This window comes from Rhinatrema bivittatum, chromosome 4, assembly GCF_901001135.1.
Source record: "Rhinatrema bivittatum chromosome 4, aRhiBiv1.1, whole genome shotgun sequence".
NCBI classification, from domain to species: Eukaryota; Metazoa; Chordata; class Amphibia; order Gymnophiona; family Rhinatrematidae; genus Rhinatrema; species Rhinatrema bivittatum.
In genome coordinates this window covers 445,010,505-445,035,410 of record NC_042618.1, presented here as the reverse complement: position 1 = coordinate 445,035,410, position 24,906 = coordinate 445,010,505, and the positions used below count along the sequence as shown (strand labels likewise).

General features: G+C 41.1%; 2 protein-coding genes across 2 annotated transcripts in view; one reads left to right on the top strand and one right to left on the bottom strand.

Moving 5' to 3' along the window:
- PLEKHG7 (pleckstrin homology and RhoGEF domain containing G7) overlaps positions 1-6,126 on the top strand; it is an 80,367-nt gene extending 74,241 nt beyond the window's left edge. Inside the window, exons 16-17 of the mRNA XM_029601633.1 lie at positions 4,865-4,962; positions 5,955-6,126. Of these exons, the coding sequence (XP_029457493.1) occupies positions 4,865-4,962; positions 5,955-6,062 (206 nt within the window). The 3' untranslated portion in view covers positions 6,063-6,126. The remainder of the gene's footprint in view (positions 1-4,864; positions 4,963-5,954) is intronic.
- A 1,291-nt stretch (positions 6,127-7,417) lies between these two features.
- EEA1 (early endosome antigen 1) overlaps positions 7,418-24,906 on the bottom strand; it is a 372,360-nt gene continuing 354,871 nt past the window's right edge. The window contains 4 exon segments of the mRNA XM_029601632.1: positions 7,418-12,493; positions 13,682-13,780; positions 19,923-20,043; positions 20,347-20,585. Coding sequence (XP_029457492.1) covers positions 12,371-12,493; positions 13,682-13,780; positions 19,923-20,043; positions 20,347-20,585 — 582 coding nt within the window. The 3' untranslated portion in view covers positions 7,418-12,370.

Below are 24,906 nucleotides of genomic sequence, written 5' to 3'. Positions count from 1 at the left end.
ATATGTGATGTCCTTGGGGAGGTCTAAGACAGGAGAAGGTCAGAGAACAGATCAGGCTGGAGTCTGTTCTGCTTTTCAACAGTTTAATTACAAAAAGTTCAGCAAGACAGAATCAAAATGGCTGCTTACCTCAGCAGATTTCCAAAAGAGCACAGCACTCCATTACAGCTTCCTCCTTCTCCCTGGGGCCTCTCTAACTCTCTCAGGGCCTCACCTTTGTATCCCTTACCTCAGGGAAACGCCCCCACCCGAGGATCCCTTTCCTGTCTGTTAAGGCAGTCTGAGGCTCTCTGTCATATACTCTATCACAAATATATATTTTTTTTTTCCAGTGTTTTTAGGCCCAGAGGTTCAAGGGACAGTATTTTTGCATTTAAAGAAGCCCAGTCATTTAGTTTAGCACACATTTTGAGTCTGCTGCCCATTTTCTTAAACTGGGATAACAGCCCTTAGTCCTGTGGCCAGAGAATTTATCATTTATAAAAAGTTTTTTTTCTTATTTTATGCCTATAGGAAAAACCTTTCATAAATCAGACCCCTAGCGAGGACCATGCAATGAAAATGTAAATTTTAGAAATTGCACATGATATTGGCACAGAAATCAGCGACTTGCTTTTACTCTTAACAGCCTGCAATAGAACTTTATTGGTATAAAAGTCTATATACATGCTGCCAAAGTACACTTGTTTGTCAACAGCATAAAGTGCTTTGCACACAATGTGTTATACAAGTGCTGCACAGGGCTAATGTTGCCCCCCCCCCCAAAGTTATGACTGCAACCGCATTGTTACATGCGACATGACACTGCCCCATGTTATCACAAAACAATCATCCCAAGTACACAAGAGAATAACCAGAAATACAAAACATTTCTCACGCGAATGAACACCACCACCAGAGAAAAAAAAAAATCACTCAGAAATTTCTCATAATTAACCTTTATGTAAACCCCCACCACACATGGTAAGAGCCACAAATAACGCCACCTCTCAGCTGTGTGATTTAGAATGGGCATGTATATATACCATGCCCTCACAACTAAAGGGTCTCCCAGGGATGGGGAAGAGAGGCAGGAGCAGAAAATAAAAGCATACATAAAATAAGCACACAATATATTACTATTGCAAGTAATGCAAACAAAATCAGTTCATGCAACTCTAAGAAACAGAAGCACGTGGCATTACAGTGAAAGAAACTTATTTGCATAGAATAAGAAAATTAGCTTTTGGTAAATTATCACAAACCACCAGCCCTGTCCTATACCTCAGTTCAGTTCAAGAAATATTAAAATATGGTGTTTCAAAATTCCCTTCTAAATTCTGGCCAGAATATCATCATAGTGCAGTTAAATCTCACGTGATGACTGAATCCTTTTGAGGAACTTCTTTGCAGTCCAGATGAGTGATGAAGCAGCTGCTGAAGCTTGGGAAAACTTGTTTCCAGCTCTCCACTTAGATCAGGGAGACTTTTCCAAAATAAAAATTTCATCTCTATCCTGAATAACCTCAAGGGCAAATCTTCTGAAGCTTCCCTTTTACTTAGACTAATACTAATCGTGTTCCCTGTTCATCTGGCTCAAAATAAAAGTCAGGGGATATCTGCAAATCACCTTCCTTTCCCCCTCGCTACAAAACAAAACTGTCTCTGTATTCTCACGTACTTTCTTCAGATAATGGTTACAAAAAAATCCTCCGGCCACTTGAAACTGCTTTCCTTTATTAGGTGCAGCCAGCTTCCGGGTAAACTTCATGACATTTCTGTATCTCTCGCTCTCTCTGAACCAAACACAATCCACCTTTTATAGATAAATTAAAAAGGCTCATTAGTATTGAATCCCTTACCACTCATTGGCTCCAAGCAGGTATTGCCCACCCAAGCTCTGATGTAAGGGTATCCCATTGGTCCAATCAAAGCATTTCAAGGAAAGTTATACTAAATTTGTTTTAAACTTTTTATTTATAAATTACAATTTCCAAGAGGCATCTTGAAAAGGAAAATTAGAATTAAGCAAATAAACAGATTAAGGATATAAGAAGTCAATGTATCTAATCCCAAGAACTACTCTCTGGCTATCCTGGTGTGTGGATCTAATGATTAAGTCCGGGATGATTCTTCCTGCACAAACGTATCACTTACAAACGGGCCGATACAGTAAGGTGCGGTAGAAAGAGGTGCGTTAGTGCCGGGCGCACCCGCGTTTGCCGCACGCACAGTTCGGATCACATACTGCTCGATACTGTATTTAAATGGCATGCAAATGCAAGCCACGCCCAACGCGCGTCCATGAAGCGCAATACATTTTACTGTATAGGCGCTATACAGCGCCTATACAATATCCTGGGTGCGCTGGTACCTGTCATTTCAAATGTCTCTCTGAACAAAACACAATCCACCTTTTATAGATAAATTAAAAAGGCTCATTAGTATTGAAGCCTCTTGGAAACTGTAATTTATAAATAAAAAGTTTAAAACAATGACATTTGAAATGACAGGTACCAGGAAGTGGATCCCAACTTTAAGCAAAAGAAAACCTAAAAACCTAAAATCCTACGCACCGGGAAAGCCATTCTTCAGATCGCGACTAATCCCATCCCCCGCTCACCTGCCCTGGCCACGTCCATGGGTGCCGGTCTCCGGGGCAGCCCCAGTCCTCTCTGCCCTCCTCCCGAAACAAGGTGCAGGGCGAAAAGCGACTCGACATGCTATTAAAGTATTGGGAATAAAGTGTAACAAAAGTCAACTTACTTTTTCTTACAGTCCTCTCTGCCTTCCTTCGGAGGGGGGCAGCCGGCGGCGAAAGCAGCCCCCGCCGGCTAAGATGGATGAATGCACGCCCGTAGTGCAATTTGGGCGCTCAAGCCAGCAAAGGCGCATGAACGGGCGTGCGTGACGTCACGGCGTTCGTCCATACGCTTTCGGTGCCTTGAGCGCCCTGCGCCTTGCTTCGGGAGGAGGGGAGAGAGGACTGGGGCTGTCCCGGAGACCGGCACCCATGGACGCGGCCAGGGCAGGTGAGTGGGGGCTGGGGGAAAGTTTGCCGCCTACCCTTACCCCTGCCTCTAACGCAGGGGTAAGGGTAGGCGGTAAATTAGCAGGTAAAAGACACAAGATAGCAGGTTAAAAAGGAGATAGTCGGGGCGCACGTTACTGAATGGGGGGAATAGCTAATCGGATTGTTTACATACATATACATGCCGCGGGCGGAAAGGTATACGCGTCGAGTAAAAGAAGCGGTAAGGATCGGTAAAAACAGATAGTGAATCGCGGGTTAGACTTACGCGGCCAAATTGTGAGTACAGAGCGGGTTAGAATCGGGGTAACTGCGGCCACGCTTTACTGTATCGGCCTGAAAATTAGTCAACTAAGAAGGTTGAAAAAATATGTAGGACATAATTGCTTATATTAAATTCTAATCTCTTTCTTTCTAGTCATGTCCTCTGGGTGTCAATGTCATCTAGAATATAATATAGCACTGGCTTCCAGCCAAAGCATCCCTTTGAAAATCACAATGACATAAAAATGATTTCTGTTGGCTTCAAAGGAAACATTGCCATTAATATTCCTCTGAAACCTACAAAGTGTTGAGGGGATATCTCCTTTAAATTTAATTCATAGAAACATAGAAATTCAACTTAGAGAAGGGGAGAAAGAAAAATGAATAAACCACTGGCTTACATTTACCTTAAAATGCTATTAAAATAGAAATGCTTTTGTTTTCAAAAACACCAAAAACTAAATTTCATTTTGTACAAATCCCAAGAATTTTTTTTCCCTTTTTGTGTGTGTTAGTTTTAACACACTAAAATGCACATCCCTATTTAAGAGAGAATCAACCCCAACCAAACTCCTATTTCTGGTTTAAATGCTTCACTAAGGAACATTTACCCATGTATAAGAGCAAACTGTGTGTACTGTGTTATATGTTCTAATAAGTTAATTTTTATTAAATGCATTCATTTTTACACAATAATCAGCATATAAGTAGATTATGAATGCTACTGACAAACCCAAGTTGCCTATGTAATAAGCAGCTCTAAGCCTACCATGGGTTTTTACTTGCGTTTTAGCACAGGTATTTTGGCGCTAACCTTGTCCTGGTATATAAAAAGGACTTTAGCACAAAAAAACCCCCTGCAACAAGGTTACCGCTAGTACATACAAATTTCAGGATAATAGCCTAACTAGCTATTACCCTGCAATATTTATTTTATTTTTTTCAGCACTTCAAAGCAGATTACATTCATGTACTGTAGGAATAAAGTGTCCTCAATATTAATTTATTCACTCCTTCACTTACTGCCAATTGGTCCCTCCATTGTCACACGTCAGTGAACAGACCAATCCCCTTTCAGAAGGCTGTCCTGAAAAGGGATTGGTCCTTTCAACGACAGGTGAAAAATGGAGACTCCCTGGACAAGAATGCCTTGCCTGCTGGGCATTGATCTCCGGGGTGGGGTTCAGCAACCTGGGAAGGGAACAGGCTTTTTTTTTTTTTTTTTTTAAATGCGGCTTTGCATGCAAATAGCCTCCAGGTAAAAATGCTTTTTTTTGCGTAGGTTATTTGCATGCCAGTAGTTTACTGCATCCCGTGGGAACCTTTGTGTTTTACTGCCTGTGTTAAATTTAAAGCCAATTTTAGTGCAGGTTTTATTATATCAGCCCCTATGTCTCCCTCAGAAATGCTTAAGCTTTATGCTCTCTATGGTATTGTCATTGTGGAATATTTCTAATCTTTATTGGATGCATATTTATGCCTACACAATGCCTAAACATTAGCAGTGAAAAGCAGAGGAAATATTTTATACTATGTGCTCAGAAAACTTCTTAAGTGGCCTTATATATATGGCAGTCTCTCTCTTTACAGTGTATGGACCGCAACATGCTTTCCTCATACAACATGAAAACAGATACCAGCAGTGTATAGCAGTCTTCTTACTACATGCACACACAGAGGCCATCAAGGTTCGTATTTTACTAGTGCTTAGCTCTCTAATTCCATTGTCTTAAGAAGAGTCAGTGTACCAGCTCATCTCTACAAAAAGATTTTAATGTTTACGTATGTGTATGCTAAGAAGGGTTTCAAGATACTGCCTGGCCATTTTTTTTTCAATATTTACATTTACAGATGTTAAAAGGGGTCATATGACCAATTGTTTTATGCTCATTTACCACCACCACCAGAAATTCATGTGATGCCCAACTCAAAATCCTGCCTCTGAACCTTGGAGCAATGGTGAAGTAGTAACACTTGGGCACAGTCTGATGGTGGAGGGGATGGAGAGACAATAAGATCAAATAAAGGTGGCCTTGCATGATACTGGATGGATATATATATATATATATATATATATATATATTTTGAAAGTATGATCTACTATAATACACCACAGCTATGAGAACTACTGAAGTTCAAAACCCCTCTACCACTGAGACTGCGGTACTTCAGTCAAATGACAAACTCCCTTTGCCTGAAGTTACTCAACTGTATTGTAATTAGATGTTTATCAGCTTTTATACCTTTTGGAAGCTCTGATGCACATTGGATACCAGAACTATGCTTCCAAGACTTTAGCTACAAGGGCAGCTTCATGTATGTTTCTGAAGTTGTAAAGCTCATTGGAAATCTGCTTGGAGGAAAGCTGCTAAATAAATATTTTGTTTGGTTCTACACAAGGTACTAATACCATCAGTCAGTACAATACAGGATGGCTATTCTCCAATGAAAATCATGTTGAGCCACAATATACCACTAAAAGTGGTACTGCAGAAAAGTTGGAAAGTATGTCTGCAAATTTTAGATCTCTTTGCATATGTTGTGTTCATTAGTGAAATGTTTACTCCAGAATCACATGTTTACTCCAGAATCACATGAGAAAACATGTAACAGCCTTGAGAAGGATAATTAGCAAAAGCTGAAAGAAACACCATCACAATTTTTATTTCTTCTTTCACAGAAAACATGGATGTCGCAGATTGAAACTGCAATTTCGAGTTACACAGAAACATATGACAACAAGAGAGCTTCCATCTTGTGTTTGCCTACTGAATCAACTGAAATTTAAGTGCCTGAATCAGTACTCCTAGGGGTTAAAAAAAAAAAAAGTCCATTATCCTGAAGGCTGGCAATCAAATAAGAAACGTTTTTAGGGTTCCGCCTCCCCTGAACTCACCCTACATGTTGTTCTGATGGCTAATTCCCAAGGAGATATTACTGTTTAAAGTTTTCAGTAGATCTGCCTATTTACTTATCTTCACAACTGCAAATCTGTGTAAATCAGGGCACTGCTATGATTGTCCTGATGACAACTCCGAGTGAGCATCTCACGGTTATAAGTAAAATAAAAGTACAATTCAGAAAAGGAATACAAACAGGGGGTATGACCACAGTGAAAGGTAAGCACATTTCATACCAAAAAGTGTAAAAACAAATATTGAAATTTATCTAAAAACAACAACAAAAAAAGATAACCAAGACGATTCAAGAGGCAGTAAGAAACAGTCAGGTTGCCATTTCGAATAATCCAACTTGGACAGCTGCTTTAAGATCTACAGCTTCTCATGTGTTTTTTCTAGCTACAAAGATTTAACTTATTTTTTTTATTAGTTTTTTCTTTAGATGTCTTGTACAGGTTTTATATGTACTAAATTCCTAACCCTATCTGAACACTGTGTACAGTAACTGTTAAGTAAATAAACACAAAAGGAATCATTTAACTTATTTGCAGAAAAACAGTGAAAAATTTAATGTACTGTATATCTTCCAGTCATTACATGCTAAGTGTACTTTAGCAGCAATGATTCTTCCCCGATAAAACTTTTTCTTCTCCAGAAAAGATTTCGCTATTTGTAAAGAATGATTCATTTTATTAATTTTACAAATAGAAAACTGATTTTTTAATTATGACAAGGAGGCAGGGTCTGAGATTTAATTAAAATAAGAGTGAGCTTAAAACAGTGATCATGAACAATGTTTGCAGCTTTTGTAACTTATGGTGGGGCACTGGAGCATGAATACATAGTTGCTCCCAATATTATGACAGAAGAATTGAATGCATGTGTGTAGAGAGTAAATTTCATGACCATTCTACAATTCCTCATATTATTGGAACATAAAAGGAAGATCTAATGGAAATAAGTGAACCAAGGTATACCCATATTAACCTAGACCATTTCTTTTCCCCTCAAAGAATTCTATCATAAATTCTTACAAAAGTAGTGGTTTGAGAGTTGGGAACAGATCTACAATAAGTAGCTCAAATTAAGTTCTATTGAATGCAGAGAAATTCCAGAGAAAGTCAAAATATGTGACGCCTCTCCTGAACTAAGCTGTGTTGCACTAAAAATTTCCTCAACCTCTGAGTTTATTCATCCTTGGAACATATCCCGACACCCAGTCAATTATGGACCACACACCACACCAATTTAGAAAGATTTTTTTTTTAATTTGTTATTCATTGTACAGATTAGAAAAGAAAGGTAACATCTCAACAAGCAGTCTTCCATTGTTTTTCATACAAAACCAGGTGATGCATGACCTCACTTTCCATCTACAATCAAACACCTTCCAGATGTAGAGTTTAGACACAACAGTGCATACTGCACTAAACTCTTTCACCACATAAGGCACAACTACATGATCACAAATAGTAAACACTGAAAGTAGGACTTGTAACAAATTAAAGAAACTGAAGAAAAGTATTCATGCAAAAACTTATCTACAAGTTCTGCAAACATATGATCCAGTTTAAAGAAGTGTATAGTGTCATGTACATAAAACCGCATTGTAAGATTAACTTCAATTCATCCTATTTAGTGCATAAGAACTTAATATTTTCCTATTCTTTTATACAATTCAGAATTATACATGAATCTAGTAAGTTTTATGCACAATATTCACACCTGCAACATTAAATTGATCTTCAAGATGCAGACAAGAGGCAAGAATGTCTTTTTAAATGTGGCACAAGTCTATTGTTGAATACCATTCATTAGTCTCATGTATTTTATTCTTAAAAATGCTAACTTAATAGCACTGTAAACTGAATTATACTATATGGTTGCATATTAACCAGCTGATGCACAGCTGTAAAAGTCCGGGATGTACTACTGTCTCACAGCAAACAGCTGTGACTACATTTACAGGCTCAAAAGTAGAGATTCATGTTAACACTAATTGCACATTTAAAAAAAAAAGAAAAATAACCAGACAAAAAAGGCCAGATTTAATGTGGTCTCTCCAGTTTTGTGAACAGGGCCCCAGACTGTTTAGTACAGAAAACGGGAGTGGGGCTGAGATGCTATCAATTTGGCACTACAATTCTTAACACTACTTTGCGGAAACCCTGTTCAGCTGGAGCAAACCCAAATGAATTTCACATTGAGAGGTAGTTTAAACAAAAATATTTTATACTTTGTTGAATGTAATTTTCTTTACAAAACAATAACTCAGACTAACAAATTGTTTGGACTCATTTTATACAAGAGCTTTTTATCTACAGTTTGTAATACGCCCATTGAATGAGTTAAAACTTCTTGAACATTTGGCATCAAAAGGAAGGGCTTTCTGACATAGTACACCAATGTACTCTGCCTCAGTGCTTCTTGCAGGAGCTTTACACCTCCAAACAGATAGACGCACTAACAGCACAGGCACCAATGTTGTCACAAACATCCCAACATGAGAATGTGGTCACTTCCTGGATGGTGCTTCAAATACGTTTTGTAAAAGCAAAACCTAACAAAAGCTGTTTCACCTATATTCATGTCATATAAATCAACAAAAGGATTGCTTTGAATGACAGCCTCAAAACACAAAGCACAATGGCCTCAGAGGTAGAGTGGAGAACTTCTGAAACTAGGCCATAAACTACACTGCACTATCAATGAAACCAAGCACATATGACAATATTTTTGTGAAAAAAAGGGCAGTGGACTTGTGCAAAATAAACGCACTAGTTATTACTTTCTAATATCAAAAAGTGTACTCATGTACTAACTTGCCATCCTACGATGTACTGTATGAATATAGTTTATAGAGGAAGGGGTTAATATTTCAATAATAATATACCAATATTACCACATCAAAAAGCATTGGCTTTCAGAATATCAAAAAATTTGAAATTAACTTGTTTCTAGCTCTACTGTATGTAAATATATCTCAAAAAATCATACCTATCCTGAAGGTCAGACTTATTCGGGAGTTTCAAGATTAGATCTGGAAACTACCAAAATGCTATATTAAGGGACTTTCCTTGGGAAATTTTTTTTTTTTTTTTTTTTAAAGCTGGCGCACTCGAAAAGGGACATTTCGTACGCAAAAAGTCCCTTTTCGCGTGCGATAGCTAAAAAGGGGCCGAGTCGGGGTGGCGTCTGCCCCGGAAGAGGAGTCGTCGGGGGCGGATACCGCGAAAACGGCGTGGACAGCGAAAAGGTAAGGAGCCTTTTCGCGGCCCATTTCGCGCCCAATAGCACCACCTTTTATGATGGCGCTATTGGGTGCAAAAGCCGGCAGCAATTGCTGCCGGCTTTCGCAGGCCTGCCCCCCGCTTCAGAACACCGTGGTGTTTTAGAAAATATAGGCCTCAGTCTTTTCGTTATAAAAGATGTTGTCTAGTGCACTCATGTCTGCTGCACTGGGATATATTAAATTGAAATTAAAACAAAAGATATAACATTCACTATTTAACTGCTTAAAACTATATTCCTGTCTTTCTATAAATTATACCATATGAATTTCCTTAAAATGTGCGCACTATACATCAAGCAACCGAGTGGACTAACTGCTATTGATAAGTGATTGAAAATGTTGGTTGTTCCTGTACATACAGGTATAATCACAGCTGTATTGCCTGACCAACACAAATTATCAATCACTGCAAAATACATGGCTTAACTGAAACAAATTTAATCTCCTACTCTCCTAGGGCTCCATCCAGGATTTAATTTAACCGATATTCTCCACACTGTAAACCTTTTCCTCAAATATTATTCATGAAAATGAAAACCAATTTGAAGTGTTGAAATCCTGTATTTTTGAATGAAGTAGTTTAAAGAGAAGTCTAACTTCTCAAAGTTTTCTACTAAAAATTTTATTTTCTGGATTTCGGAAACGTGACCTTGTGTGCCATGCTACAGAATTAAGGGGAATCACTTACATTCTGGCAACATGCGATAGCAAAGTTAGTGTATGTATATATATATATATATTGTCATTTAAGCGATAACTCGCAGCAGACATACAATGCCAAACTATGACAAAGTAAGTTACAGCAGATCTAAATGTCTGCTGAAGTAAAAGTGCCAGCTTCTGGGAAACACAGCTTTAAGGTGAACAATAGTATAAGCATTTGAGGGTAAATATCTTAAATACATGTTAAAAGTAATTTTGAATATATTTTATTATGCATACTCTGATTAGTTCACAGCAGAATGTTGTTTCAATAGTAGAGCATTATGGTGCATGTTGTGCTGTTATCCTGTAATAATACAGGCAAGAGCCAAGCGGCACTAATATCCCAAGAAAATGTACAACCTTAAGTCTCTTTATTGTACCATAAGATGATTTTAAAATTCCAGAAAATTCTGCGCATTTGGGATACACCCTTCTGCTGAAAAAGTTATTTTCTATTGAAAAAATACCTCTCTCGCAGTGTCTCCCAAAAGAAGAAAGTAAAGACATTTTTACCAAGGCAATTAAACATAAATTGGTTTCTTCAGCTAAAAAGGGGTCTCTTCCCATTCTAAGTTTTGTTTTTTTTTGGGGTGGGGGGGGGAGGGTGTGTGAAATCTTTAGCCCAATTGGCAACAGGCACTAGCAGCTAGGGAGGGAGAGTTCATCATTATGCTGCCGGCTGCCCCCTTCTGACAAAGATTTTCATCTTAACTTCCTGGCAGCTGCAAACTAAGGCAGGTGGTGTCTCAGCTTCAGCCATAAATGATAGCCAGTGGGGCCGAAAGCTCAGGACAAAGAAAAGTGAACCAAATGGATTAAGATATGAAACATCTAGTTAATGACTAAAGTTACAGAATTAAACAATATAGTCTATATATTACCTGCATCCTATAAATCTAACAGGTTTTGGTTGCCTCCAATCAAGTCTCACAAGAGATTAAATTCGCTGTGTAATGTGGAAGTTGCATTTTGTGAACTACTCAGAGAACAGGGAAAATTGCTCTGCATCACTTCTTAGACCTTCACTAATGATAAAGGGCAGAAAATATACAACTGGAACAAAGAGACTGGTTGCATTTTATCTTGTTTCATATCTGGTAAGAATCTATTAATTTTGTTTGCAAGTAAAAATAGGCATTATCACCAAAATCACCAAAGAGTACTCTAAGAGCTATGGTCAGGTGGGCTACTGAAGTCCAGGATGAACGCCAGCATCATGGGCCAGGGCAGGAGGGAAGAGTCATATTTAATAACTCAGTTGTATATAGTAGGCCAAAGTCCTCTACAAGACAGCTAAGTCATAACAGAGAAAATAAGAGACGGAGGTAAAGCTCAAAGGAAAGGAATAAAAAGTGGCATCTTAGAAAATTTTTTGCATATAAGAAACCTGGAATAGGAAAGATGGTGAAGGTGCATCCCAAAACATGGGGCAGAGAGGAGGCAGAGGCAGCAGTTTGCTGGCAATAAACTTTTAAAGAGGTTCAATGGTTACAACTATACAAAAAAATTGTTTAAAAATAGACACTATCTGAAAATCTGAAATACTTCGCTCCCAAAATATTTCATCCAAATATACCACCACTCCCCAAGCCCACCAAAACTATAAAATCAGTATACTGTATTTGACTGCTATCCCACTTTCTTAGAAGAACAATTAAACATGCATTTAAGATTCTTGATATGCTCCTGCATTACGTTAGCGCCCCTCATGCCAAGGTACGACAAAATTCCAAAGCAGCAGCAGGCTTGGAAAGATTGTCAGGGATGAACGAACGAAATGTGAAAAATTATGCCAAAATAGTTTGTTAAAAAAAATTAAATCTCCTCAATGTTCTGCAACCTATTAAATGGATGCTTAAATAAGGTATTACACATAGTTCCTTGATTACAGTCAAATTATAAAAAAACAAAACAAAACAAAAACCCAAACATTGTTACTTCTCAGCCATATTTACAGCTAGCCAGGTAGTCCCACACTAAAGAGACACAAAAGCTAATCCAGAGAAGGTGGTCGCAAGTTCATGTTTCACAAAAAACACAATAAATTTACTTTGTATCAATAAAACATTTCAAAAGATATTCATTTTGCCAAGTATTACAATCATTGCCCAAATAGAACAGTAGTCTGAGTGCCATATGAAGTGCATCAACAAAAATTCAAACTTTTGTGTACTTTCTACATGTTCTGTGAATCACAACCTAACCCTGCAAGTCAACAAAACACGTATTGCAGACTCGGACAGGCTTCTTGGATGAAGGCGTTAAGGCGTTTTTTGATGAACACTCAGCACAGAAGATATTTCCACACTGTCTGCAGTGATGCTGCAAAGAGGAGAAATAAACCAAAATGTGATTCAATCAACTTCCTTTAAATCAATTATCTACAACTTGGCCCCTTTCCCACTAAATCTAGAGTCAACTTTTTTTTTTTTTATCATCATCACTGTAGCTCTAAAGTGAAAGGATAATTTCAATCTCTCAGCATACATTCTAAAAATGGATTCAAAGCAGTTCTGTACAACTGAAAAAAAAACCCAACCCCCACCCAAAAAACATACTTGCAGCCCCAATTTCTGTCATGTCTATGTCAATGGGCTATTTGTCATTGGTCATCAAGAGTCAACAGGGAAAGCATCATGATTCTTTCTAATCTGCTTGTGGGTGCTTCAATCATCCCCAACAATGTGTTTTTAATAGCAAAGACCATGCCACGTTCTATAGGTTCTTCAGGAATCTTTTCCTGCCAGAAGGTGGTGTAGCTCTTTTTCCTAAGGAAACCTGTTGGTACAACTTGTGCTTCCTGGAAGGTAACAATGTCAACTTGGCATCTTTTCAGCTCTTCGTTCATTAAGGCATCGCCGATTTGTAGGTGGTCTGCAGACAATCCATTTGTTATAGTTCATAGTGGACTGTCTGCAGACCTGCAGCAAGTCAATGTTAATTATAAATTCTTAAATGCTTCCTTTGTGCCATGGATATGTTCTGTCTTACGGATTTACAACTCAACTTGGATTTGAAGTTCAGTCAAATAAGGATCTGCTTGAGGTCCCATCCCTTGAGGATGCCAAAATATGTCTATGCAAACGGTGTTATGCTGACCTATTGAACATTCAGTCATTTTTTGTTACTTTAGTGTTTAAGTCTGATGTGTGGCGATGTAGCCAGTTTATTTTGTTTACTGTCTTATTTTTTTTAATAGGTATTTATAATTAATTTCATGTTTTATGATTTTTTATTTAATTTTATGCATCTTTTGTTATATCACACCATGAATTGTAGATGACAGGATATAAAATGTTTAAATTAAATATGGTATTATGAATTTATCAAGTGTTATGCTATAGAAAAACTGACAACAAATTAGGCTCATAATGCCAACTATGCTGCCTAATTCCCTTCCTGTTGTAATACCATAAACCCTAAATGAACCCCAGCCAGCCCCTCACTTTTTCTACCAGTCTTTGCAATGCACTTAAGTGTAATGTATGTATTCAAATATCTTACACATACCTTTCTCACTGTCACGGAAAAGCCTTTACCACACTCCATACAATTCTGCACTTCATTGTCTTCAGTCCATTTTCTGTTCAGAGCCTGAGTGTGTTTAATCTGCACAAATTAAGACATTTTTAAATCAATGCTTAAATTTTAAAAGCCTTTGAATTAATAAGAATAAAGCTGGCCTGTATAACTACTTCTTATATTATTATTATTAAGCTGACCTTACTTCAATATACTGTCATCTTGCACAGGTTTGGTCATTCACATAAGTACTTATTTATTGTTTGTTTTAATTCTGGCCTGTTCATTTCTGGTTTTATTGTACTTGTATCTGCCTTTTATGATTGGGAGGGGGGTGGTGGTTCATTTTATCAGTTCATTTTAGCTGTTTTTAAGATTTCTTTTTAAACGTTTACAGATTTTATTGAACATAACTTGTTTCTATTATGTATATTGCTTTGATTTAATCTTAAGAAATGCAATCAAATAATTTGAACTTGAAATACTGTATATAAACAAAAGTTACACACACGCTTGTGTGTATATATAGTTGTGTGTGTATATATCGATATCTCTCTCTCTCTAGATATATATATATATATATTTATTTATTTATTTAGCATTTTTATATACCGACTTTCCAATAACAGAATTACTGATCAATTCGGTTTACATTTTAACAGAACAATAACATTGACAAGTAAATGTCTTACAAAGAACAGGTCGATATAACTTGGATAAGTAAATATGGGGTTAACCAGTAAAGATACATTGCCTAATATAGGTATAAGTAAAAGATACAGTGCCTAATGTAGGTTAAATAAACAGTTGCTAATTATAAGGGGAGGCCTAAGTTAAATAAACAGTTGCTAATTATAAGACTAGGTTATGTCTTCGACTGCCATAGATTAAGTGAGTTCTATAGATGATCTAAATAGCTCTCAGGTGGGTAATCATTGGCCGAGATGTTCCACAGGAAGCTGTTATGGGAAAGCTTGGTTGAACAACCAAGTCTTGAGTCTTTTTTTAAATGTAGATGAGCATTGCACTGCTCTGAGTTCTGGTGGGAGAGAGTTCCAGATTTTGGGGCCCGCTGTAGAGAAGGCTCTTTTGCTTAATGCTGACTTCATCGGTAGTGTATGTAGGTTGTTTTTATAGGCTTGTCTTACTGGTCTGGAGGAGGTGTGGAATCGGAGAGGGATTTTGAGCTCGAGTGGTGCCAAGTTGTGTAGAGCCTTGTGGGTTAATGAGAGCACTTTGAATAGTATTCTGAATTTCACGGGTAGCCAGTGTAGGGTTTTCAAAATAGGTGATATGTGGTCTCTTTTATTGGACTTGGTTAAGATCCTTGCTGCTGCGTTTTGCAGCATCTGTAGGGGTTTTATGGCGTTAGCGGGGAGGCCTAGTAGAAGCGAGTTGCAATAATCTATTTTCGTGAGAATGATAGCTTGCAGCACTAAACGGAAATCTTGGAAATGGAGGAGAGGTCTCAACCTTTTCAAAACTTGTAATTTGAAGAATCCATCCTTTACGATATTATTTATGAGAGATCTGTAATTCATTTGATTATCAAGGATAACCCCTAGATTTCTGACTTGTGTGGACATTGTTAATTGAGAAGACAAGATGGTACTGGGATGTGTGTGGGTTCCGTCTTGGGAGATGAGTAGGTATTCTGTTTTGCTTTGATTTAGAATCAGATTGAGGCTCGTGAGCAAGTTGTTGATGGCTAGTTGGCAAGAGTTCCAGAAGTCCAGGGTTTTTTGGAGAGATTCAGTGATAGGTTATATATACATACACTAGCGGTACCCATCCACGCGTTGCAGTGGCAGAGTCAGGTTCTTTACCCTCCCTCCCCCTTCCCCTTGCTCATTTACCTCAGTCACTCCTCCTCCTCCCCTTTGGTCACTCACCCCCCCTTCCCTCCCCTGTCCCCACTCCAACTCTCTCCCCTCACACTCACCTCCCCCCTCATTCTCCCTCCCCTCAGTCACCTCCCCCCGCCTACTGCCTACCCTTCAGATCAGAAAACCTTTGGTCTTTCTATTTCTGTAGGACCCCCCCCCACCCCCCAAAAAAAACCTCCAATCCCAACCCTTTAAATCAAATAACCCCCCACCCTCCTGCCCCCTCCCAAGACCTGGGAAATTAAAATTGTTGGTGCTACATGTGGTCTGTCCCTGGGCGTCTGTGCGCGTTATTTATTTAGGTTTTTTCTATACCGGCATTCATGAGCGGATCACATCATGCCGGTTTACATTAGAACAGGGGGTGCATAGAACGATAAAGCTTTACCAGTGCATAAGGGTTGCAGTTACAATGAAACAAGGTAATAGAACTGGGAGAAGGAAAAAATAGCAGTATAGGTTAACATAGGTTAATAATTATGTAGCCTAATAGGGGAGTGCCTAACCAAATTTGTTTTGTGGTCTGGGGAGGGCTATTTTGGTGCGTTTCCGAGATCGTGCAAGTTTAGTGTATGTATTTGTGTGTGAACCTCTCCCTTCCCCCAAAAAACAACCCTATGAGAAAAGTTCTCTTAAACTAGCCACCCCACACTCTCCTGCCCCCCCTCCCCCAGCCCTGTGAAAAACAGTAGCCCCCCCCCTGCCCCCCCCCAGAGTTGCTGAATGAATGAAACCTGCCCCCCCCTCGTGACTCCTCCCCAAGATGTTCGCAATAAATTCATTACCATCCCCCACCCTCCATACCCCCCCCGAGACCTGATAAAAATGTCAGTCGGTGGAGCGGGCGTTCAGGAGCGGTCCGGGAGCGATGTATTGGCGTTGGTCCATCGGCTGCGAGCACTGAAACGGGTTCCGACGGCCCTTTGCCCTTACTATGTCAGTGGGGTGGAGCAATGGCAGCGGTAGGTCCTCTGACATAGTAAGGGCAAAGGTCCGCCGGCTGCCAGTCCTGAAAATGGCACAGAGGGGTCCTCGCCCTTACTATGTCACATGGGCTACTGCCGCAATTGGTGTCCCCGAGTGGCATAGTAAGGGAAAGGGCCGTCGGCGCCGTGTTGAGTGCTGGCAGCCGACGGCCGTAGTGCAGGAGATGTGTCCCGGACCGGTCCTGGCCCCCCGCTGGAGCCTCCCGGACTTCTGTCAGGTTCTGTGTGTGTTGTGAGGGCCTGGGAAGTAAATAAATTTGGCATGAGTGTGGGGGGTGTGAGGGTGGTTTTGAGTGTTTTGGGAGGCTGTGGGAAGTAAATCAATTTGGCATGTGTGTGGGGGGTGTGAGGAGGGTGGGTGGGTGTATTTTACCTGTAAAGCAAATAGTTATCTTCCGGTGAAAAAAGTGCGCGAATGTGTTAAAATGGAAGTGAAACGTGGACCTGGACTGGCGAAATGATTAGTGTAGCGTGTGTTAGCGTAAGAACATAAGAAAATGCCATACTGGGTCAGACCAAGGGTCCATCAAGCCCAGCATCCTGTTTCCAACAGTGGCCAATCCAGGCCATAAGAACCTGGCAAGTACCCAAAAAAAGTCTATTCCATGTAACCATTGCTAATGGCAGTGGCTATTCTCTAAGTGAACTTAATAGCAGGTAATGGACTTCTCCTCCAAGAACTTATCCAATCCTTTTTTAAACACAGCTATACTAACTGCACTAACCACATCCTCTGGCAACAAATTCCAGAGTTTAATTGTGCGTTGAGTAAAAAAGAACTTTCTCCGATTAGTTTTAAATGTGCCCCATGCTAACTTCATGGAGTGCCCCCTAGTCTTTCTACTATCCAAAAGAGTAAATAACCGATTCACATCTACCCGTTCTAGACCTCTCATGATTTTATACACCTCTATCATATCCCCCCCTCAGTCGTCTCTTCTCCAAGCTGAAAAGTCCTAACCTCTTTAGTCTTTCCTCATAGGGGAGTTGTTCCATTCCCCTTATCATTTTGGTAGCCCTTCTCTGTACCTTCTCCATCGCAATTATATCTTTTTTTAGATGCGGCGACCAGAATTGTACACAGTATTCAAGGTGCGGTCTCACCATGGAGCGATACAGAGGCATTATGACATTTTCCGTTTTATTCACCATTCCCTTTCTAATAATTCCCAACATTCTGCTTGCTTTTTTGACTGCCGCAGCACACTGTACCGACGATTTCAATGTGTTATCCACTATGACACCTAGATCTCTTTTTTGGGTTGTAGCACCTAATACGGAACCCAACAATGTGTAATTATAGCATGGGTTATTTTTCCCTATATGCATCACCTTGCACTTATCCACATTAAATTTCATCTGCCATTTCGATGCCCAATTTTCCAGTCTCACAAGGTCTTCCTGCAATTTATCACAATCTGCTTGTGATTTAACTACTCTGAACAATTGTGTCATCTGCAAATTTGATTATCTCACTCGTATTTCTTTCCAGATCATTTATAAATATATTGAAAAGTAAGGGTCCCAATACAGATCCCTGAGGCACTCCACTGCCCACTCCCTTCCACTGAGAAAATTGCCCATTTAATCCTACTCTCTTTTTCCTGTCTTTTAGCCAGTTTGCAATCCACAAAAGGACATCACCACCTATCCCATGACTTTTTACTTTTCCTAGAAGCCTCATGAGGAACTTTGTCAAACGCCTTCTGAAAATCCAAGTATACTACATCTACCAGTTCACCTTTATCTACATGTTTATTAACTCCTTCAAAAAAGTAAGGTGTAAGAGATGGCACTTACGTCCAGCAGGTGTCGCTGTTTTCTCAAAAACATTTTTAAACCTATTTTACCTGTCACAGGTGTGACATATCTGTAATGTAAGTACAGAAGAACCGTCCTGTATGCGAAATGAAGGTTGTGTCCAAATTTGAAAGCAATCTGTTCAGTGGTTTCTGAGATTAGCGATTTTGTCCAAACTATTTAACATTTTTATTTATATAGATATCTATCACACACACTTTAATATATAGTCTGAGATTAAGTTATATTATCAAACTGTATTGGATTAAGCTCAGGTGCAAGATAAAAGCAACCAATCTCTCAGTCTGCACAATATCAGGAGACAGCCACAATAACCACAAGACAGAGAAAACCAACCAGCTGTTCCAACAAGTGCTGCTCATTCTTATTTCTATACAGATTTTAGTGCTAATGACAGTCAGAAACACTCATCATTTGATATGCATGGTGACAAAATGCTATCTTGCCAAAAAGAAGCAGACTCCCACAGCATTAACAGTTGATTCTAGTAAGTGATCTCAGATGAACCTAAGAAATGAATTCTGTCACAAGGTCTAATCTATTGCATAAAAGATAGTGCTCTGTATAAAAGTACACCCCATGCAGGCCAAATTAGCATCTTCAAGGCTAGTTAAGACTTTCAAGAGGGCCGATGCAATACAGTGCACTCACACGAGCGCACTGTCCACCCCTAATGCAATAGGGGGATTAGCGCCTATTTAATGTGCGTCTGACGCGGAGTGAATGAGTTAGCGCTCATCACATGCAAATGGATGTGAATGAGGCTATTACTCATTCACTCCGCATTAAAAAAAAAATAAGTGTGCGTCTCAGTCGCACATTTATCGCTCAGCTATTAACGCCTGCCCGGAGCAGGCGTTAATAGCTGAGCGCACGAAGTACAGAAAAGCAGAAAAAAACAGCTTTTCAGTACTTATTCAATAAAAAACCCCTCACCAGACCGCCGAGTTATGAGCACCGACGCCGGTGCAGCCGTCGCGGGGGTCGCATTAGCAAAGACGCGCTAAGGTCGCGCAAGCGATCCTAGCGCGACCCCCTAATTTGCATATTGCATGGCGCCCCCCTTGCGGGCGCCATGCTTGCACTAAGAAAGCAGGTGCTGAAAAGTCAGCGCTCACTTTCCGCAAACTTTATTGCATCGGCCCCAAGGTGCTTCTTGCAGCATTAGCTAGTTTCCCCAAGGCCAAAGATGAGTTTGTTAGCTCCAAAAATCAAGAAACACATTAATACCATTACACTGGTTTTATATCCTATTCTAATACCAGAGTACAGAGAATTAAATGTTCTCCTGGGTTCTCGAACCAGACAGCTTCTCTTCCTTTCTGCTAGCTTGAAGAAAGCCAGGACTCTTATTCTGTTCAGACAACCAGGAAAAAAACGAATGGCTCCACCTATTAGCCCAACCAGCTTTCAGGAAGCAGGCTGAAGCTGCAACGAACATGAAATGACTCCTTCTGAACATATTCTACACCACCAAAAACTCCAGAAGACAAACAGATAACAGATTATAATAAAAACAGTAGTGCAATAATATACCTGAAGTGATTGGTTCTCTCTTCCTAATTCCTGCATTGCCGCAGTTGTATCATCTAACTTCCTTCGCAATTCCACACCTTTGGCTTGAAACTTTTCAATGTCTCCTTCACTTTTAAGACACCTAATATAAACCGCAAATGGACACTGAAAATTACTTATTATTGGGATGCAGAGCTGCAATACCTTTTATTGAAAACTACATAGTTATACTTGAACATCTGAAACAGTGCAGTCCCTTTCTTCTGTCATTCGGTTGTAAGGCTTATCCACCTCTTTTCTGTCCCCTCAACACTGCTGCACTCTGGTGAGACAAAAATAGTCTTGGAAACCTACTCTAGAAAACTCCCTCTACCAGTTAAATACAGCGTGCAATTTTCTCTGGACCCATGTAACTTTAAATGTGTCACATTCATTTCATGTTTACCTCTCTAACAGTGCTCTCCTCTCATCCTGATTATTTTGCACAGTTGCTTCCAATACTGCAATCTCCCCTCGTAAATCATCCATCTGTTTCTCCAGTTCACTGACCCTGCGCTGGCTGCTCTGCCACTCTTTCTTCAGGGTAGCCAGGTTTTCATTCAAAGCTGTGATCTGCATGGAGAGCTTAGCCTCTGCTTCCTCATGCTTTTTCTTTTGATGTTCTTTTTCTTTTACCTCTGTGCTCTAAGAGAAAAATGTTACAAAAAACAGATGTTTGAAAGATTAGTTAGGTGAAGTTGACAGAATACTGATGCAGTGGTTCTCAACCTTTTTCCCATTGTGACACACCTGACTGACAACGTTCACATGTGACACGCTGCTCATTACAATCCACGGCGGAAATTTAAAAAAGGCCCAATATTACTTTTATTGCTAAGAATGACAAGGGAAAGATAAGTAGTCTTGTTGAACAAAAATTACATATAATACAACTTCCCATACCAGAACAGCTCCAACTTCCAGGATTCAGTTAACCACCTTACCTAAGAAAAGGCAACACTGAAAACATTACACCAGGCCTTAAAATACCAATACTCCTCCTATTAGGAAAACAGAATAAACCAGGCAGCCACACAGCAGAATACTTTACCTCAGTCACATGTGCAGACCCTCACTAATGAAGAAAGCAGATTTGCTTACCTATAACAGGTGTTCTCACAGGACAGCAGGCTGTTAGTCCTCACATATGGGTGACATCATCAGGATGGAGCCAATCACTGAATACTTTTGTCAAAGTTTCTAGAACTTTGACTGGCACCTACTGGGCATGCCCAGCATGGCACTAACCCTGCATCCAGCAGGGGTCTCCCTTCAGTCTTATGTATAGCAAAAAGAGCGTGTGAAAATAAAATAAATCGCAAGCGTACCCAACTCTGCAGGGTGGCGGGTGGGTTTCGTGAGGACTAACATCCTGCTGGCCTGTGAGAACACCTGTTACAGGTAAGCAACTCTGCTTTCTCACAGGCAAGCAGGATGGTAGTCCTCACATATGGGTGAACAACAAGCTGAAGATGCCTGCACATGTACCGAAAACACCCAAAGACGTGCAACAGGCACAACAGGGGTGACTGTTTGGATAACGGGCATCCTAAATATCCTAGCGGGTGTAGAAGGAAGTTGGATATTACACTGAGAATAGATTGCGTAGAACAGACTGGCCAAAGATAGAATCTTGTGCACCAGCTTTGTCTATGCAGTAGTGGGCTGCAAAGGTATGGAGAGAACTCCAGGTTGCAGCTTTGCAGATATCAATAAGAGGTACAGAGCGAAGGTGTGCAACCGATTTTGCCACTACTCGAATGGAACGCGCCTTAACGCGTCCCTGGAGCGGAAGGCCTGCTTCTTGATAGCAGAAAGAAATATAATCCGCCAACCAGGAGGACAGGGTCTGCTTTCCTACCAGGATTCCCAGCTTAAGCTTATCAAAGGAAACAAAGAGCTGGGTAGATTTCCTATGGCCTGCAGTGCGTTCCAAGTAAAAGGCGCACGTTTGCAGTCCAAGGAATGGAGAGCCCGCTCAGCGGGAAGCGAGTGGGGCTTTAGAAAGAAAGTAGGCAGCACTATGGACTGATTTAAATTAAACTCAGATACCACTTTTGGTAGAAATTTAGGATGAGTGCGAAGGACCACTCGATCATGAAGAAATTTTGTGTAAGGGGGATACACGTAACCAGCGCCTGTAGCTCACTGATCCTGCAAGCAGAGTCAACGCCAGAAGGAAAAGGACCTTCCAAGAGATATGCCGCAACTCGCAGGAATGCAGAGGCTCAAACAGAGGTTTCATGAGCTGCGCTAAAAATCACATTAAGGTCCCAAGACTGGGCCAGTGGGCGGAGAGGAGGCTTTAGGTGAAGCAAGCCCTTCATAAAGTGCACCACCAGGGGCTGTGTCGAGATAGCTGCCTTCCATAGGGGATGTCTCTATATCACTGACATGCACTCTGATGGAGGAGGTTTGTAAACCCGACTCCGAGAGATGCCAGAGTTAGTCTAAAAACTGATTTGTGGGGCAGGTAAAAGGATCTAACTCCTTTGAAGTGAACCACAACGAAAATCTTTTCCATTTAGAATAAGATCTTCTAGTAGACGGCTTTCATGAAGCTACTAGAACCTGGGCTACAGAGTCTGACAGATTGAGCAGTTGCAAAATCAACCTTTCAACATCCAAGCTGTCAGTGCAGGGCCTGAAGGTTGGGGTGGCGCAACTGACTGTTCCTCTGAGAGATCAGGGACGGAGCCGTGTTCAGAGGAATCTGCGGATGCAGAGAGATCCCAAAGGATGGGAAACCATGCCTGTCACGGCCAGAAAGGGGCAATGAGAATCAAAGCCTTGTCTGTGCGTAGCTTCACAAAAGTCTTGCTGATGAGAGGAAATGGTGGGTAGGCATAGAGGAGGCCCTTCTTCCAGAATAGGGCGAATGCATACAGAGGCCGAACTTGGTGACTGCGATGTAGGGAGCAGAAGTTGTCCACCTTGTGATTGTGAGACGATGCAATCTCCAGTTTGCCACTACAGGGTTGAAAGACCACTCTTGGGGCTGAAACTCTCGACTGAGATTATCCGCTAGAACATTGTCCACACCTGCCAGATAGGTCGCTCTCAGAAGTATGGCCTGAGATAGAGCAAAAGCCCAAATTTGTGCCACCTCTTGACAGAGAAGGTAGGACCTGGTGCCTCCTTGCTTGCTGATATACCACATCGCTACCTGGTTGTTCGTTTGGATCAGGATTGTCTTGTTGGACAAACAATCCCGAAACGCAGAGAGAGCATATCTGATCGCTCGGAGCTCCAGAAAATTGATTTGATGTTGCGACTCCTCTGCCGACCAGGTACCCTAAGTCTGCAGATGATTGACATGCGCTCCCCAACCTAGAGTGGAAGTGTCGGTCATTAAGATTATGTGAGGTTCTGGAGCTTGAAATGGTAGACCTTGAAGCAGGTGGGACTCCTGGATCCATTGGATGATGTGCCTGTGACCATTGGATGATGTGTCTGTGACCACTGGGACTTTAATGTCCACTGCGTTACTCGCATGGCCAGATGAGCCATTGGGGTAACATGGACAGAGGATGCCATATGCCCCAGCAAGATGAGTAGATGACGAGCCGTCGTGGTTCGGTGAGACTGGATTGCACGGGCCAGCGACGCTAGCGTGTGAGCTCGGTCCTTGGGAAGAAAAGCCCTTGCTTGGATCGTGTCGAGATCCGCTCCGATAAAGGCGAGGAACTGAAACTGAACTAGGTGACATTTCTGATAATTGATTAGAAATCCCAATGATAGTAGTAGCTGCACTGTAAGATGGAGGGAGTGAAGAAATCCTTCCGATGACTGAGCTCTCAGTAACCAGTCGTCCAGGTAAGAATAGACGTGAGTGCCCAGTCTTCTTAAGTATGTGGCTACGACTGCCAGGCATTTCGTGAAGACACGAGGGGCCGATGCAAGACCGAAGGGAAGTACTCTGTAATGGAAATGTTGGTCTTCGACAAGGAAGCAGAGGTACTTTCTGTGAGACGGGGTAATTGCGATGTGCATGTACACGTCTTTCAGGTCCAGAGAGCACAGCCAATCCCCCCTGTTGGAGAAGTGGAAGTAAGGGCCCAAGGTTACCATCTGAAACTTCTCTCTCCGAAGATGTTTGTTTAGAGCCCGAAGGTCCAATATCGAGCGAATACCTCTTGTCTTTTTTGGAATTAAAAAGTATCAGGAGTAGAACCCGAGCCCCTTCTGTGAAAAAAAGAACCAGTTCTATGGCATTCGCTTGAAGAAGGGAAGTTACTTCCTTCTGCAGAAGAATATAGTGGTCGGAGGAGGTCCACCCAGGCTGAGGTGGATTGTCCGACAGGACAGAGAGGAAGTTTAGATGGTAGCCTTGAGCTACGACCAACTGTACCCATCGGTCTGTGGTGATGTTTAGACACTTGGTGGTGAAGTGGTATAGTTGGCCGCCAACAGGCAGAAATGGCAGAGGGGGACGATCTTCGCTCCTGAGTTGGAAGTCAAAACCCCGCAGCAGGACTAGGCTGGGCGGGAGGTTGAGGTTTCTGAGCCCGTGGCTGGCGTGGCACAGACTTTTGGAATGGGCGGGATGGATGAGCCCGAGCCAATGGCGGATAATATTTCCGGGCTTTGTATGCTGTTCGTTTAGCTTCCTGTCTAAACGAGTGCTTGGAGGGAGCTGAGAATTCCGCATGAGCGGCCGAGAGCTGATGGAGTGTTTCGTTATGGTCCTTCAGCTGGGCTACCATCTCCTGGATTTTTTCACCAAAGAGGTTATCCCCTGTGCAGGGGAGATCAGCCAGATGATCTTGAACCTCCGGGTGAAGATCCGAGGACTTCAGCCATGCCCAATGGCGAGCGCTGATGCTGGCCGCTGACAACCAGGAGGCTGTATCGGAGACATCATATGCCGATCTGACCTCATGTTTACCAGTGTCAAAGCCTTTCTTAATGATAGAGTTCAGCTGGTCTTGAAGCTGCTCTGGGAGGGACTCAAAGTCCTGCAGTT